This window comes from Penicillium subrubescens (assembly GCF_028828155.1).
Source record: "Penicillium subrubescens strain IBT 31985 chromosome Unknown utg000001l_segment0_segment0, whole genome shotgun sequence".
Lineage (NCBI taxonomy): Eukaryota > Fungi > Ascomycota > Eurotiomycetes > Eurotiales > Aspergillaceae > Penicillium > Penicillium subrubescens.
This window is the reverse complement of record NW_026643151.1, coordinates 1445317-1461623: the sequence shown is the minus strand read 5'-3', so window position 1 is coordinate 1461623 and position 16307 is coordinate 1445317. Positions and strand designations below refer to the sequence as shown.

Below are 16307 nucleotides of genomic sequence, written 5' to 3'. Positions count from 1 at the left end.
TCGTTAGTATCACGCTACTGGACTAATGAAGGACCGAGGAAGAGGTACCTCCAGCAGCTACGGCCTAGGTCACTTGATGTTAGATAATCATTTCCCACAGCTGACAGTAGTCACATCATGTGGTCTCGGCCCAGTACATTAGATTACTACGTCGGTGGTCGTTCCCTACATATGCGATCTCCTGCATGGGACGGTAACTGGTCGAAAGATACGATGCCAGGGTCAACAGATCGTTATGGGGATGTTGTGGCGTCGATGACTAGGACTCGGTCAAGAACAAGGCGAGTCGTCATCCTCACTTTCAACTTTCGGTCTTTCTCTGACAGTTAGCAGTCACTGGTGGGATGTTTCGACGGGGTTCCCTGTTCTTGCGGTATGATTGATATGCCCTGTTGACCCATATTAACACACCGCTGACGAACAGGGAGGGCGCCTTCTGTGCTATGGGTATTATGTTCAACATCTGCTCGCTAGTAAATGGATGGCAGCAGAGTGTCTCAGCGGACGGGTCAACGGTTGAGCTACAAACACCCAGCTGGTAATTATTACTTATAGTACCAGTTTCATTTAGATATTAACGCATTTCAGGGCCGCTGGGCTTAAAGCAACTTCTTTGGCTCTATCTACTGCCGCTTATCTGACATTCCTACTTACGATGATTCTCCACGTTGACTCAATCACAGGATTTATGGTGACGGTGATCAGTTGGCTCGCCTCGGCTACTATCCTGTTCAGCCTCATCGGCGTTGAGGTCCGACGTCATCGGCAATCCGAAGGCCACCAAACTTTCGCATATACTGAAAACTTTTTCGCCGGGATTATATCCGCCAGTCTCTATGTTCTGATTGCAGTCCTACTCTCAATATACACGGTCAGCTTGAAAGTGTCCCCGGTCAGTGCAGCAGATAGGCGAAAGATCGAATGTACAAGCATCGTATTCCGGGTCGTCACTTTTATCATTCTGCTTCTCGGCGGGGCCGCCGTGTATAGCACCATTGAAGGCTGGTCGTTGATGGATGCTCTCTACTTTACTGATTACACCCTCTTGACTATCGGTCTTGGGAATATAGCGCCCCAGACTCATCTAGGGCGCAGTCTGCTGTTTCCTTATGCCACATTAGGGATCACAAGCTTAGGTTTTCTCGTCACTGCTGTGGCGTCTTTTACAGATCAGATGAGGGAGATGAAGCTCAGGTGGAAGATTGAGGAAGCTCGAAGGCAAATTGATAACGCAGATTCAGAGAAGACTGCCGATGGTCTCCTAAGAGCTGAAGGAGCCCAATCACAAATGGCTTCAGTCAAAAGTTGTATCCCCAAAGGTGAAGAAATTCTCATGATACATAAAGTCAATTCAACGTTCTATGGAAGAAGGAGATGGGCTGAGCTCGGGTTATTCTCAGCTGTATGGTTCGTTCTGTGGCTCGTCAGTGCCGGTGTCTTTTGCCGCTCCGAGAAGGACAACAACTGGACCTATTTTGTGGCTCTTTATTTCACCTACACATCCCTCACGACGATCGGCTATGGGGATTATTTCCCCACAAGCAATCTCGGCAAGGTCTTCTTCATTTTCTGGTCATTACTGGCCATTCCGATTCTAGCAAATCTGGTTACGGCCATAGGGCATGCGCTTCATATATGGCTGGTTTTCTGCTCTGGCTGGATATGGCGGCATGTGCTTCATAGGGGGCGCCCAGAGGAGCATCATGACCACGACTATGTCTGTCGCTCCTTACATTCATCGGACTTGATTGACACGAACGAATTCCCGAAACCGAAGCCACGAGTTTCAGGTCTTAATATTGAGAGTCAGGCCGGGGGACATTTAGAGACCAGGCAAGACTCGCCATCTGTACAGGATAGTTATAAACGAAGTGACTTGGGCGAAGACGAACAACACCGGATTATACGCTGGAGGGCTTCGACTTACTATCGGCTGTTGCTCTCAGAAGAAATCGGAAACCTCATTTCCATGACAAGGATTGATTCTCTTGAACATCAGGAAGAGCTTTGCTGCACATGGTCTAGGATCATCCCTCTCTTAGAGGCCAAGGGCGACGCCGGTAGCCTGTCTGAGCTCACGCCACTGTTCTCATCTACGAAGTCTGAACATATGATGATGGGGATGCTGAAGAATGCCAAGAATAATCTATCAGAGAGGAATGCTGAGATCTCATGGATGCTAAATATGCTAGTGGAGAAGCTTTCTTCGGACTTGTGGAAGGAGCTTTCTGAGACGAATGATTGAGCATCCATTTGTGACGCTCGAATCAAATCTTCATACAATCAGGGATGTGCGGGTTGAGACCTTTCACCACGTATATGGCAGATCATAGCATGTCAGACATCTTGCCGCCCAGAGCCGATCCGCTGCCCTTACGGATTCCTAGCCCAATGATTGCGGATTGCGTTCTAGGGAGAAGCATCCCAGTTCATCAAAACCCCCGTTAGTTATTTTGCTCGGAATATTTAATCTACACCAAACTTACCACGTCACTCTGCATGTGTCGGGGCATGGAACTCAAGTCATGTGGGTTATCCGATGCCTGGTACAGTGGGATCAACGTGAAATCCACTCCTCAAAACCACCCTGATCGAGCCAGTTCGTTAAGCAACCTTGGGAATTGGCTCGATGGACGATCTCAGCCGCGCCGTCGAAATCACGGACATTGCCGCGAGGCGCTTAGCTGTTCCCGCACATTTTCCGGCTTTGAACAGCAGAGTTTCTCCCATGTACTTTGCATTCACGTCCACAGTGGCATGTTGAAGAATCAGACCTACACAGGCTGCATGCCCTGAGCCTGCAGACCAAAAAAGGGCCTTCGTGATGCTATCGGGATCAGTAAGGTATGGTAAAAACTCGGCCGCTGCTTTAGTATGTCCATTATTGCAGGCGTACATGAGTGGCGTGTCACCCCATGATGATGGTGCATTGCCACAGAACATGCCTGGGGCTTCTTTTGTCTTCGGTGTTAATGGATTAACACCAGCAGCAAGCAGCACTTTGACGACTTCCGGTCGATTCTCGCTGGCGGCCACGTGAAGAGGTTTGTATCCTTCGTGCGCCCAGAACGATGCTGCTATGGGGCTGGCTGGTCTGGACAGTGGGTTTCCGTTTCGTTTCTTCTAGTTTAATAATTGATTTCTTCTCTCTTATTTTCCCTTTTTTGTGCTAAACATTTGTAGGCGACTTCATCGAGTATCGTGGAGTTCAATTGTGCAAGCCGCTCGGGAACACCGAGATACAATTCCCGACAGGTCCCACTTTGAGAAAACAAGCAATTCCAGACGTTGTCAAAAGGGCCGAGAGTTTAATTCTCGGCCATTCCGACCTACGCCACAGTGGGCGCTGTCCGGTGCAGAAAACATACCAGCTAGGTCCAGCCTAGCCATTCACGATGTAAATAGAAACCAATGTATAACTTCTCCACTGACAAAAATGTCAATGAATGGAAGTCCCAGCCGATCGGTTCGGACCCTCGGCTGCGAGGAATTAGGGCAACCGCGTTACTATATCAAAGGCCATAACATCTCCACGAAAACATTACGAGACAAAGGGTACACAAGTAGTATGAACATTATTCCCGATTTTGACTATGAACTAATAATTACGCTCCTACTTTCAGTAGAGACTAGGGAGGTCTATGAATTCAGCCAATGGATCCCTCCAAGGCATTTCGGTGCCGTAAACGAGCGCATTTCGGTCAAATGCCCCTTTTAGGAAGGATTCACTTGCGTCGCTACTCATCTTCTCTTTACCTCACACTCCAGACACGTAAATGGTCTTCTTCTGTGCATTTTCTCCGCGGTATTTGTGTTCATCTGACAGTAAATTTCAGTCGCTAAACAATTGAATGCTTTTCTTAAATATCTTTTTAGCGAAGAGGACATCGCTTATATTGTCACTTTCTGATCTTAGCGTGCTATGTGTTTTCCAATGCGGTCATCCCCAGCTAGCTCGACTCTAGGCGGATTATATCGTGTTTTCTTCCAAAGGGAATTCATCTAACTCAAGAAGGGCTTGCGTTGAATGCGCTGGTGCAAAAAGAACGATATCCACCACGGATGACACATGATGCTTCTATGTAGACGGACTTGCGGATAGCTCTAATTACAAATAGAGACGCAGCTTAGACTAAAGTTGACTACTGTGGCCTCCACTGTGAGAAATGAAACTCAATAGTCTCTTGATTGTGCACACTAGCAGTCTTTGGAGAATAATATTTGAAGATGTCGAGGACATAAGCGGCTATCATCATGACATCTCGCGTGTTTATACTGGACCTAGGAATGGAGTGGATCTTCCAGATCGCTAGGGAAGCGCCCCTCCACAAGAGCTGTTTGAATGAGCTGAGGCCTATGTATTGTGCTCCACCAAGCTACACATAATTCTCATGTAGAGGCAAATGGAGCCGACTGGCCCACAGGGGCGTTATTGGACATTGGCGAAAACTACTTGTGCAATCCCCCTCACATAGAACCACTTTGTAAAAGAAGTTGATGTAAACACAATCAAGCCTTGATAAATCATCCGCTTCACACTCCCTTCTCCTCACCTCCAGTCTGCTTGCATCCAGGCAAGACTAGTCACTCCTTTGATTCACTCTCCTCTAAAACTTCACTATGCATTGTCGCGCCTTCCTATTCTCTTTATGCCACCTGGCACTGCAGCTTCGCATTGCTACGGCCTCTCCATACCAGAGCCGTATCCAAGAGACTGGCACTGTTTTCCCAGCACCCGCTGAATTCGGCACTTGGCAGATGGTATCATACTCAGAAGACCTCATAGAATACTACGACGGTCTCGGATCCTATACTCTCCCCGCTCTCGCCTACATCCAAACCATTGGAACAAGCTCTGGCAACGTCCGGATACAGATCGTCCCAACCAACTACGGATATGTCATGTCCGACAATACCGCCGCGTTCACACTGCAGAATGACGGAGTGTGGGAACTGGCCGATTACAACAACGATGGCACGCTGGATTTGATTTACATCCAAATCCGAAACACCGCCTCCGGCAAGGTGGAGATCAGTGTTGTTTCTGGCGCATCAAACTACAAAGCTTATTTCTTGAAGAATTTGCCTATCGTGTTTGATGTGCAGATCAATGGTCGTTGGCAGATGGTTGATGTTGATGGTGACGGGTCGCTTGATCTCGTTTACATTCAGAACAGCAACACAGCATCCAATTACGCAGAGGTCTTTGTCGCATCGGGAGCTTCGACCTTCACTAAGCTCACTAGCCAGACTGTGTCGAGTCTACCCATTAGCAATGATGGTATCTGGCTTTTGGCGGATGGGAATATGGCTGGATCGTATGACCTGTTTTTCAACCAGAATATCAACACGGCGTCGGGGTATGTTGAGGTGAATGTTGTTTCGGCCGCTTCTGGTTATCAGACTCTTATTCAGGGTGTGCCTACTACCTTCTCGATTGAGAACAATGGTACCTGGATGATGTATGATTGGAATGGTGATAATGTCTTGGATCTGATTTACATCAAGCAGGACGATACTCCTGATATCAGTTTCTACTTGACACCCTCTCTTAGGCCTGTTTTTATGAACACCATTGGGTTTTCCTCGATATGGATAGTTTTTCGGTCAAGTATGGACAGAACTCTTTACCTGGACTTTCATTTGTTTGCATTAGTCTTTTCCATTCACCACCACTCTACTATTCCTAATTTCCTTGTTATATGACTCTTTGATCTGTACCTTTCAAATTTCTGTCCTACTCTTCTTCAAACTGTCCGATCAGATCAGAGCCACTCATACCTTAGCATCTGCCAACCTCACCAAAACACGCATTAATATTCCAGGAAATCGCTCTGTGCGATATCAAAAAAGGCGCCACAATGTATGCAAACTATCGGGAAATACCCAAGAGAAGATGACAATAAATCTTTTGATAAACAGTATAGTAAATGATGGCAATCCTACTATAGACAGAAGAATGAAAATGTTTACAGAGAGGGTGGTATCTACAGTCCCAACAAATCACGTCATATGCGCCTAAAGCTTCGCCCGGAAAGCACTTCGTAAAGAGCCGAGAGCAGAGGGACCGTCGTAAATCTGCTGTTCGACCATTCGGGTGTTGATCTATACGGGTCAGTATTATATCAAGGGAGAGAGGTTTGAACAGGGCATGCATACATGTTGGGGACCGAGCGCATCCACAGTCTCCACACCGAGGAGGCGCATGCAAGTCTTGGTTTCGTCGACAAGAACTATAGGCGACCGTTAGTATGGATAGATGTATTAAATTAGAGCGGTACGTACTCTGCAATGTCCTGCGAACGCCGTCAGGGCCACCGGCTGCCAGACCCCACAGAGCAGGGCGTCCAAGACCAACTGCCTTAGCTCCAAGGCAGAGCGCCTTCACAACGTCTGTGCCACGACGAATACCGCCATCGACGTGGACCTCGAGCTTATCGAAGACCTCGGGGCAGTATTTGCGAATCTCCAAGAGAGTGTGCACGGCTGGCGGGGCAGTATCCAAGGCCCGGCCACCATGGTTAGAGAGGATGATTCCCCTAACCTGCGGGGCGTGCAATGAGGCAAGGTATGCATCCTCATGGGTTTGCAGACCCTTGAGAATAATAGGCAGATCGGTATGCTTGGCCAACCAGGGCAGAGTCTCCTGCCATGTCAAGGACGGGTCGGTTCCGGCAAACAGCTGCTGGCCAACACCCCCAGCTCCGCCCGATCCACTCACATCGGGAGTGTCATCAGCCGTGCGCTCAGCAGCCTTCACGCCACTTGATACGGGTGCTGAGGCGCCCACGAGACTGTTTCGCTCATCCTCTTCACGCTTACCCGGTACGGGGGCATCGAGAGTAAGAACAATGAACTTGATAGCCTTGAGCTTCTTGATACGTGCCAGCATCGCCTCGCTTTTCTTTCGGTCAATCTGCACATAGAGCTGCCAGCCGAAGACCTGGTCTGGAGCTGCATCTTTGACAATCTGTTCTGGAGTCATTGATGCATTGTTGGAAATGACTTGCATGGCACCGAAGCTTCGGCATGCCTCCGCAATACCCGCTTCGCCGGAAGGATGGCCGAGACGGGCCATGGCCGCGGGAGACACATAGATGGGTATTCCCAATTTGTGTCCCAGCACTGATGTATCCAAGTCGCACTTGGTGCAGTCAACAAAAACTCTCGGCCGCAGAAGAATAGATCGGTAGACCTCGGTGTTAAAGCGCTTGGAGAATTTGTCGTCCGATGCCGAATAGTAATAGGCCCATGCTTTTTGGCTAACTTGCTTCGTGGCTACTTCTTCGATTTCGTCTAGGTTGAGGAGATTTTGCATAGGAGGGGGTCCTGCCGCCGGCTCCTGGGGCTTTGCTGGTGTCTCATCCTTGGGTAATGTGTTTGGATCCACTGTTCCAAGGCAAGACTCTGGTTTGAGTTCTTCCTCTAGAGTACCCGGAGGGTGAATAGGGTCATATTCCTCGGTGGCATCCTTGCCTGAGAGCTTCAGAATTATCTTGGCACCACCGGGGTGACTTGACAGAAAATCGGTGACCTAATATAGCCAATGGCGTTAGCTCTTGTGTCTTACTTCGCTGGCGATCAATTGCAGACGGGAATGATCATACATCATAGACCTTGCCGTATAGAATCACCCAGCAGCTCTCCGGCGTGTTGTGCTTCGCAACTGTGCAATTGAGTCAGCGTGGCCCCACGAATTGACTGGAAACCCCGTTTATCCGGTGCGGAGAAACGTAAACGTACCTTCTGCAGCGTCGAAGACCTTTGCCATGTTGAATCAGTGCAGCGCAACAATCGCAGATAGTCGCTTTCACATGCGAAGATTCAAGAAGAGAGGGGAAAAGAGACAAGTTAAAAGAAAAGTCGGGGAAAAGGAAAGTGTTCGGAGAAGGCGCCGACCGTCAACGATGAGCGTGTGGGGGTTTCTTGGGGAAATTCCCGGCGATGGGGCTCCCTCGTTAGGCAAATTCGATAGCCGACCGTCTCGAGCATTGGAAACACCCCCACGTCATTGGTGGGGAATTTACACGGGGGTTTTTGCACGACTCAACAGCCAGTGGGAGGCATTCTGGAATTCGCAGTCATCAGTACATGGTGACTCCAGACTTTCGGAAATCGATCTCCAAGGTTCTAGAGTGCCAAATGTGCCAGAATGCTGTTTGTGGTTAAATGGTTGATGCTAAGCCGAAAACAGTCGCAGATGAGAGGCGATGAGGAGATGGCCGAGTCCACGTGAGCACTAATCACGCGGTTTCCCTCTCCATCTTTCCCCATCCCAATGACCGCATCGACTGCCTTCTCAGGGTACTTCTCAAGGTACTTCTCAGGAACCTCAGCCTCGACACAGCTGGACGGGCACTTATCACCATGTTCGAGGTGTGTGTTGACTACCATACATATTTTGACTCTCGCATAATTTGTTTTTTCTTGCCTTGTTCCACCTCACTAACTGAACTAGCGACGAGCGGCCGATCGATATCGTCTGCGGATGCACCGTGCCCGCTCCGCAGTGCTGACCTCGGACGAAATTGTCGAGGTGCGCGCCGCTCAGCGAACATTTGAAGGTGCCTATGTCCGAACCGCCCTCTCCCAGTTCTCCTTCGCCCTCGTCGTCCTCAAGATCTTCACCGCCGAATTCTACAGCATCGGTGCGCTCTTCGCCATTTACGGTACCGGGGTCCTGATTATCGGGCTATTCCGTCGCTCCCAAGGAAACCGACAATTTTTCTCGGAAGTGGGAGATGATGGCATCCATCGACACAAGTTTCGGACCAGTGGAAATGCCGTGGTAGTGCTGACTGCGCTGAGTGTAGCAGCATACGCCTGCTTGATCGGCCTCACTTTAAACCTGAGCAACTAGTCAAATCCGGGTTCTCGGGGGTGTGGTGGGATACTACTCCGCCCCCTATTCATGGAACACCCTCCTGCAAGACCACATCTTCCGCGCACAGAGGATCACGCCCGCTCTCACCCTCCTTCCCCCCCCTGCGTTACCGCCAAGCGCCAAGAATGATGTACCACACCCCCGGCGACATTATCATCAGCCCCCGGGTACGGGCGGCGGAGGAGAGCACCCGTGAGCCCGCGGCGGCGTACAGTTGGTCGGAGTCCGATCTGCTGTGCTGGGGACCGAGAAACCGCCAAGGAGGCCGAGTATGTCGGAATGGGAGGAAGACAAGCCCGAGCGGTGAGGCGTACGTCGTACAAGGCGTCCCAAGAGTCGGCTGTGCCTTCACCGGAGTCGTTCGGATTGAAATTGGTCGATGCATTGCATGCTTATGACCTTAATTGGTCTTTTCAGCGACTCTGGATGTCCGCGGACTGGGCGCTACTTGCTTGGCAAGACGGGGAGACAAACCCCATATTCATGCCTACCGCAACGCCTCGGTGGATTTTCTGGAGTTATGGGGTTATGTATTGCAGATTGCAGAACGGGGGATCTACACAGGGGTAACAGATTGGAGCTATGGAGGCTGATCCACCATTCTGATTTGGCCTGTGGATGTTCGAGCCAAGCATTCTGGGTAAGATAAAGATCGATGTATCGCCAATAGACTCGCAAGACCTTCCTCGTCCTTTCTCAGGAGAGCGTGTATATATAGAAAGCTAGAAGACTGCAAAATCCAATCTCTCGAGCTCTGAACGGACATTTCGCATTGCATAGAATCTCACTTCATAGTTGACATCATATCACGAAGCCACTTATGCCCCCAAAGATCCACCAAGTGGGTTCTGGCGATCAGTGTTCAGTGACTTCATTTACTGGGGAAAGCGCTCTTGTGCTTTGAAGTGAACTTTTCCTCATCTTCAAGTTTCTATCTAATTCCAACAGCGTAGAAAGGAGAAGACAAGTCACCTCACCACTTTGACTCGTGTCAGCACCATCACGTTGTCTTTCATCAACCTCAACCTCACCCCCTCGCCGTCAATCGACCATCACCCTTCCTTTCAGTGAACTTACCTGACCCTCAAACCGCCCCAAAAACACCATCATCCGGAGAATCCAGAAACCCCGTCTCATTTATTGAACTCTCTGGCTTATCTGTCGCGTGCTGGAACTCTCCGATCGTGGGAGTGAGGCTGCTCGCCAACCAGATCACTGAAGTGAAGCACACAGTCGAAGTGACGTTTTTGCCGGAGTTGAGTCATCCGCCTCTCCCGCACCCTCCTTCTTTCTCCCCTCCCGCTTTGTTCTTCAGGGCTTTTTTTTCATCAAAGAGATCCTGTCCTCATCCTTGAGAGCACAAATTCAACTCCTCAAACCCCCGAAGACCGGGTCCTCAGTACTCTCAAATACTGTTTTCCCCGGAAGATCCGATCATCCTTTAGCCGGGGATGGCGCAGCATTCCTCCATCGCGCGGTCGGCTATCATGACGTCGGCCACCTCGCCAGATCTCACAGGCCTGGGCGATCAAAGAATTATGAACCAACGGCCCAACGGCATCAGTTCCCACGGAGCTAGTCTCGGCTCGGGAAAAGAAGGAGCTCTGATGCCTCCTCCGAAGACTGTGGTCGGGAGAGCGCTAGGGAATGACCTGCATTCCGATGCCCACAAAACCTCACAGCCGCCCAAGGGCGGAGTCGGAACCGCTCTGACTGACACTCCGATTTCTACCGCACCCCCGTCCCCACAGATGTGAGTATCCCCTGCGTCTGAGTCGTCAATATTCGTCGATGGCCACTGAGTCTAGAACCTTGTCTCGTGTCAAATGATTGCTTATTCCTCCCCGGACCTATGAGAGCTGACCTGGGATCGGCAACCCTGCGATGTGCCTCGGGGAGTCGGGTGAAGTCCCTCCCGCAAGCGCGGGCCTGGAGCTTGTCCCGACTCCCAGAGACGCAAAGCTTGGGCTTGACCGCTACTGACTGGTTCTGGGTTGATGTGGCTGAACCCGCTTCTGCAGCCTCACTATGGGATCTGGTTGCATTTTGCTCACGAGTCTTCGGTGGCTCGGCTCTTGCTTGTGATAATGACTCTTAGCTAACACACCCATCTCTCTACAGCAATGGCATCTCTACCACGAGCACCCCCAGCCGAGTTCGTGCAACCACTCTTGATATTCCCGGCCTGACCAAGTCCAAGGTCTCCCCGGATGGACGCATCGCTCAGCGTGATGTCGGCTCCAAGCTTGTCATTGTCATGGTTGGCCTGCCGGCTCGAGGCAAGAGTTACATCACCAAGAAGCTTGCTCGATACCTGAACTGGCTCCAGCATGATACCGAGATCTTCAACGTCGGTGAACGTCGTCGTGTGGCTGCTGGCAAGTCACCCTCGCCAGCCAAGGGTGGACGTCCCCTGGAGAAACGTCCGAGCAATGTCCACAAGGATCTCGTGGACTCCGTGCGTCGACTGAGTGTCAGCGTTGGAACGATGAACCAGAATGAGTCTTCTCCGCCTCAGAATGCTTCGCCACCAAACGATACTGCCCTTCCGCCTCCAGTGATTCCGGCCAAGATTCTCATCAACGGACAGGAGCCTGGATGTTCCATCTCCCAGAATGGAAGCACCGTGATCTCAACCGATGCAGGCTCTGACCAGTCTTTCAGCAACGAGAATGTCATCAGAGAAGCCTCCCCAGAGCCTTTGGATCAGAGTGCAAACTTCTTCGATCCCCAGAACCAGGCTGCTGTCAAGCTCCGTGAGCAGGTGGCCCTGGACACTCTCGATGAGCTACTCGAGTACATCCTCGAGGAGGGTGGCAGCGTTGGCATTCTCGATGCTACAAACAGCACCATGGAACGTCGCAAGGCTATTGTCGATCATATTCGCAAGCGCGCTGGCCCCGAGCTCGGCATCCTGTTCCTTGAGAGTCGCTGTGTGGATGAGAACCTCTTGGAGGCCAACATGCGACTGAAGCTTTCTGGTCCTGACTACAAGGGCCAGGATCCAGTCACTGCCCTGGAAGATTTCAAGAAGCGTGTGGCTTTGTACGAGAATTCGTACGTTCCACTTGGCGAGTACGAGGAAAAGCACGACATGGCCTACATTCAAATGATCGATGTCGGTCGCAAGATTGTTTCGCATCAGACACATGGCTTCCTCTCCTCTCAGGTCGTCTACTACTTGCTCAACTTCAATCTTTCTCCACGCCAGATTTGGATCACCCGCCACGGCGAGAGCCAGGACGATGCCGCCGGCCGCATTGGTGGAGATTCTGACCTCAGCGAGAATGGCAAGCGCTACGCAAAGGCGCTGACTCGCTTCGTTGATCACCAGCGGAAGCAGTGGGAGCTCTACCAGCGTCAGAAGAACCTGATCAAGCACTTCCCACCCCGTCCTGGTGACAGCACCCCTCCCAATCCGTCGTACATTCCTCGTGATCGCCCTCGCAACTTCTGCGTGTGGTCGTCAATGATGAAGCGTGCGGTTCAAACCATTGAGCACTTCAATGAAGATGACTATGACGTCAAGGAGATGCGCATGCTCGACGAGCTCCACTCCGGAAAGATGGAAGGCATGACCTACAAGGAGATTCAGCAGCAGTACCCTGAGGAGTATGCACACCGCAAGAAGGACAAGCTCTTCTACCGTTACCCTGGTCCCGGTGGAGAAAGCTACCTGGACATCATCAACCGTCTCCGAACTGTTATCGTTGAGGTCGAGCGTACCACCGACCACGTCCTTCTGGTCAGCCACCGATCCACCGCCCGCGTCCTCCTTTCTTACTTCCGCGGTCTGAAGCGCGACAAGGTCGCCGACCTGGACGTTCCCATGGGCATGCTGTACATGCTGGAGCCCAAGCCATATGGTGTCGACTTCAAGGCTTACCGGTACAATCCTGAGACCGATTGGTTCGACTACGTTCCCAACTATGAGCTGCACCAAGTTGGTGCACAGTAGATTTGCAAAGCCGAATCTTACTCGCCTTACTTGGGGCTTTTGGGTTCCACATTGCTCCCCATCTTATGACATGCTATGAATTGCAGCGACATCTTTTTCAACATCACATCCACTGGCCGTTACTATACAGCCTAGTCAACATTATCAATATCCATATCCATATCCATCCCTACAGATGATTTCTCGCCTTAGCCCCATGTCCCGTTTTCCACTCCTGTTTCTGATGGGGTCGGGTCTCTCCTGTATCTCTACCCATCTCCCCGACCCCTCCCTGTATCATCATTCCCAATCTCTCGCCACTTCACTTCCCAGCTCCGCTTTTGTTTTTCCACCCTGGTTTTTGCTTTGTCCCAAACCCCGCTGCATCAACGGGCGTTTTGGATTTTTCTTTATTCTTATCATCAGGCTTTTCAACTCTATGTTTTTCATTTTTCTCACCGCGCGTCTTTTGCATGGGTTTGGCGTTCAGGCGGGTGTTATGCTACCTATGACCCGCCCCCGGGCGTCACGACTACATGATATTCCATTTTTTTTTCTTCGTTGGGCATTCTCGATGCTTAGCGATACTGGGTTGATAGACCGTGACGGTGAGACATTTGCTTTTTTTATGCTTTTGTCGCCGGAAGTTAGGCGTTACCTTAGTGGTCATACACATATTCTTATCCATTCTTATTCTTCTCTATCCATTATGTGTGTCGTAGCTGTATATCTTTTTCGGGGTAGTAAGATGGCTTGCTAGTTGCTTGTTATTTTTACTCCTCTGACTAGAAGGTATTTGGGGGGTATTTTCTGGTCTTGAGTCGTGCCTGTATCAGCCCCCGAGGTGGCAGTTTTTTTTGCGCTTTACGGAGCTGTCATATTGTTGGAAATGGTAGTTATTCGGTATAGTAGAATTTGAAAACAGATTACCCCCAGAAACACACACTTTCTTTCCTAGCGCCCCCACTCTGGTCACGCTAACCCATATTAGGCTAGAGCAGCCCCACCATGTTGCGTTCAATGTATCTCTAGTAGATTACCAAAATTGCCGTAATAACAGATTCTGGCATGATGCATCATATTTACAGTAACGCCGGCAGTGGTCTCCTAAAATGTGGCTAAGACCTTGTACCTCATGAAGCTCCAGAACACAATATTATTTATGTTGCTATATGTTACCGTGTGTTACACTCAGTCACGAAGATATCAAATCAACATGATAGCATTCAACGAAGGTCTCAAGGCTGAAGGGAGAAGGAAGAAGGAAAGGAAGACAATTCGGAGAGAGGGGATTTAAGTACACAACTTCCTCAAAGCAAGCGAACAGACATCTGAGGCAGATACCCGTGAATGGCTACGCCTGAGGTTATTCCTATATCTTCCGATCTCCTTTGTTCTCGCCAGAACGTCACATTCGTCACACCGTGGTGCCTATTATGGCATTCCATACATATCTATAGGAAGTAGCTAAGATACTAGGCACTATCGTAGACCCCTGTTCAGGAAGGGCAGTGATAAGCGCCCGAGGAACATATTAAGTTAAACGGACACTTATAGAAACAGGAACTATTACAGAAATTCCGTATCGACCACAGTTAAATTAAAGTGTCTGCAACTCCGGGCAAGCATACCCGAATATAGAGCGGTTTGTTATGATTGCGCGCGTGCTAGAGGACAACTGGTGAATTTAGTTTTTTGTTATCGTAGAGCGGTTCTCCCTTTAGGGCACTAGCAAGTGCCAGAGGGGTATGTTAAAGCTGACAGTTGTCATCAACACATGGTTGGCCGGGAAGACACTATATAATTAGTACCAATTAGGCCATACTCAAAGTAGGGTAGAGAATCATACCTTAATTCCGCAGCCACCGCAGTTATTAGGGTCAGTCCTGAACACTGCGCAGACACCATCGCAGTCCACACCATTGGTACATTGACAAGTGCCTGAAAAGCATGAACGGTCAGACGAACACTATAGGATTAGTATCTATCAGGTTATAATCGGAGCAGGGTAGAGAATCATACAGTAATTCCGCAGCCACCGCAGTTATTATGATCTGTCTGCAAATTTGGGCAGGCATTATTGCAGAGCGGTTCTCCGTTGGAACACTGACAAGCGCCCGAGGAGCATACTAAGCCAGATAGACACTAACATTGAAGTAAGCCTAGATCGGCAGTAATGTGATAGGAAAACCATAGATTATGTTACCTACAGCTTTATTGCACTGCCCGCAATTTTTTATGTCGGTACTCGTATCTTTGCAAGCTCCATTGCATAATTGCTGGGACGAAGAGGTTTTGAAGGGGCCACAAATGTAACAAGGCCCTCCCCCACGCAAAGCTGGGAGCACACAGGTAATAGTTGGGTTCGGGTAATTATGAAGACACCATGTAGTGCATTCAGCAAGCTTGATCAAAGGATTTTGACACCAAACTGGGGAGGCTAGATGTGTTGACTATATCAGATAGCTGGACTAGCGGACTGCTTCGGTAATGGTCTTACCTAGTGCAAGAAGCAGAAGGGTTGTTCCTCTGGCCATTTTTGATTCAACTTAAAGATATAAACTAATACAGTAAGAGCATTCAATAGTGTTTCTGGTTCACCTTGATATCCGCGGAAAGGATATGTGAACATTTATAAATATTGTATGACATATATCTGACGTCCAAGACTCGATGTAGATTTAATGAAGACTGATTGTGCCCACTTACGCAGTATATTGTACCAAGTGAGTTTTAAGATCCCTGGTTTCTAGTTGTTCAAGAGAACGATGTCAGGTGGCGAGGCCTTTACTAGATAAAGAGGATAATGGTCTAGGCTCGACTCGCTTAGATCAGAACTTGGATTTTGACCAGCGCTGCATAGATATTAAGGTTTGTCAACTATCTGGTCCGAGTCTATTGGTCAGCCGGGCTAGTCTTCGTAACTTATAGTCGTCCCACCCCGCTCACCAGTTTATAAGATGCATATGTTAATTGAACTAGAATTCTGATCTTAAATAATTTCCTAACAAGAGAGGGTGGTTAGGAGGGTCCAGTTGCTTGAGATATCTACCTTCTATATTAACAACTTCTTATATATATTATTGTCACGGGCCAGTGCCCAAATTAGTCACGTGTACCTTAGCATGTTGACATAGAGAACACACAGGAAGAACCTCTCTTCTTCAAGCTTTTTGTACACAGTTTTGTAGCTTAGTTAGATTGAAATCAAGTCTTGCTTCAAGCCCTTCACATCTTAAGTCATGAAACGTTTGCGGCAAGAGATGCTATCTTCAGTCATAGAGGGTGGCCACATAACAAAAAGAGACCAAACAGGGAAACGGCATATTATGCGTCTTTTATTAAAGAAAGTGATTTGGAACCATTTCAATCATATTTAGAAGCGGTCGCCGATCATTGACTAATAGAGCTTCGTCCTATGAAGCGATACGAAGTACTGTTCTACCAACGGAGGCCACCCAGGAGATGACAAGTTCATCTTGTTCT

General features: G+C 49.4%; 6 protein-coding genes across 6 annotated transcripts; 4 read left to right on the top strand and 2 right to left on the bottom strand.

Annotated features, from left to right (window-relative positions):
- Window positions 1-344: 344 nt before the first annotated feature.
- On the top strand, window positions 345-2245 carry N7473_000443 (potassium channel family protein; the record flags this gene model as incomplete). The annotated part of the gene is made up of 3 exons (XM_057146383.1): window positions 345-373; window positions 425-538; window positions 589-2245. 3 exons carry the CDS (start codon window positions 345-347, stop codon window positions 2243-2245), a joined length of 1800 nt encoding a protein of 599 aa, XP_057014269.1.
- Window positions 2246-4620: 2375 nt separating this feature from the next.
- N7473_000442 (uncharacterized protein) lies at window positions 4621-5706 on the top strand (the record flags this gene model as incomplete). Its single annotated transcript, XM_057146382.1, has 1 exon — window positions 4621-5706. The coding sequence occupies one exon, from the start codon at window positions 4621-4623 to the stop codon at window positions 5704-5706; it is 1086 nt and encodes a 361-aa protein (XP_057014268.1).
- Window positions 5707-6018: 312 nt separating this feature from the next.
- On the bottom strand, window positions 6019-7771 carry N7473_000441 (FMN-dependent alpha-hydroxy acid dehydrogenase; the record flags this gene model as incomplete). The annotated part of the gene is made up of 5 exons (XM_057146381.1): window positions 6019-6105; window positions 6160-6233; window positions 6286-7534; window positions 7608-7666; window positions 7744-7771. The coding sequence occupies 5 exons, from the start codon at window positions 7769-7771 to the stop codon at window positions 6019-6021; spliced, it is 1497 nt and encodes a 498-aa protein (XP_057014267.1).
- Window positions 7772-7884: 113 nt separating this feature from the next.
- Window positions 7885-8860, top strand: N7473_000440 (uncharacterized protein; the record flags this gene model as incomplete). The annotated part of the gene is made up of 2 exons (XM_057146380.1): window positions 7885-8376; window positions 8459-8860. The coding sequence occupies exons 1-2, from the start codon at window positions 8368-8370 to the stop codon at window positions 8858-8860; spliced, it is 411 nt and encodes a 136-aa protein (XP_057014266.1). The 5' UTR covers window positions 7885-8367.
- Window positions 8861-10335: 1475 nt separating this feature from the next.
- Window positions 10336-13522, top strand: N7473_000439 (6-phosphofructo-2-kinase PFK26; the record flags this gene model as incomplete). The annotated part of the gene is made up of 2 exons (XM_057146379.1): window positions 10336-10637; window positions 11006-13522. The coding sequence occupies 2 exons, from the start codon at window positions 10336-10338 to the stop codon at window positions 12840-12842; spliced, it is 2139 nt and encodes a 712-aa protein (XP_057014265.1). The 3' UTR covers window positions 12843-13522.
- A 1019-nt stretch (window positions 13523-14541) lies between these two features.
- Window positions 14542-14899, bottom strand: N7473_000438 (uncharacterized protein; the record flags this gene model as incomplete). The annotated part of the gene is made up of 3 exons (XM_057146378.1): window positions 14542-14617; window positions 14671-14790; window positions 14844-14899. The coding sequence occupies 3 exons, from the start codon at window positions 14897-14899 to the stop codon at window positions 14542-14544; spliced, it is 252 nt and encodes an 83-aa protein (XP_057014264.1).
- Window positions 14900-16307: the final 1408 nt, after the last annotated feature.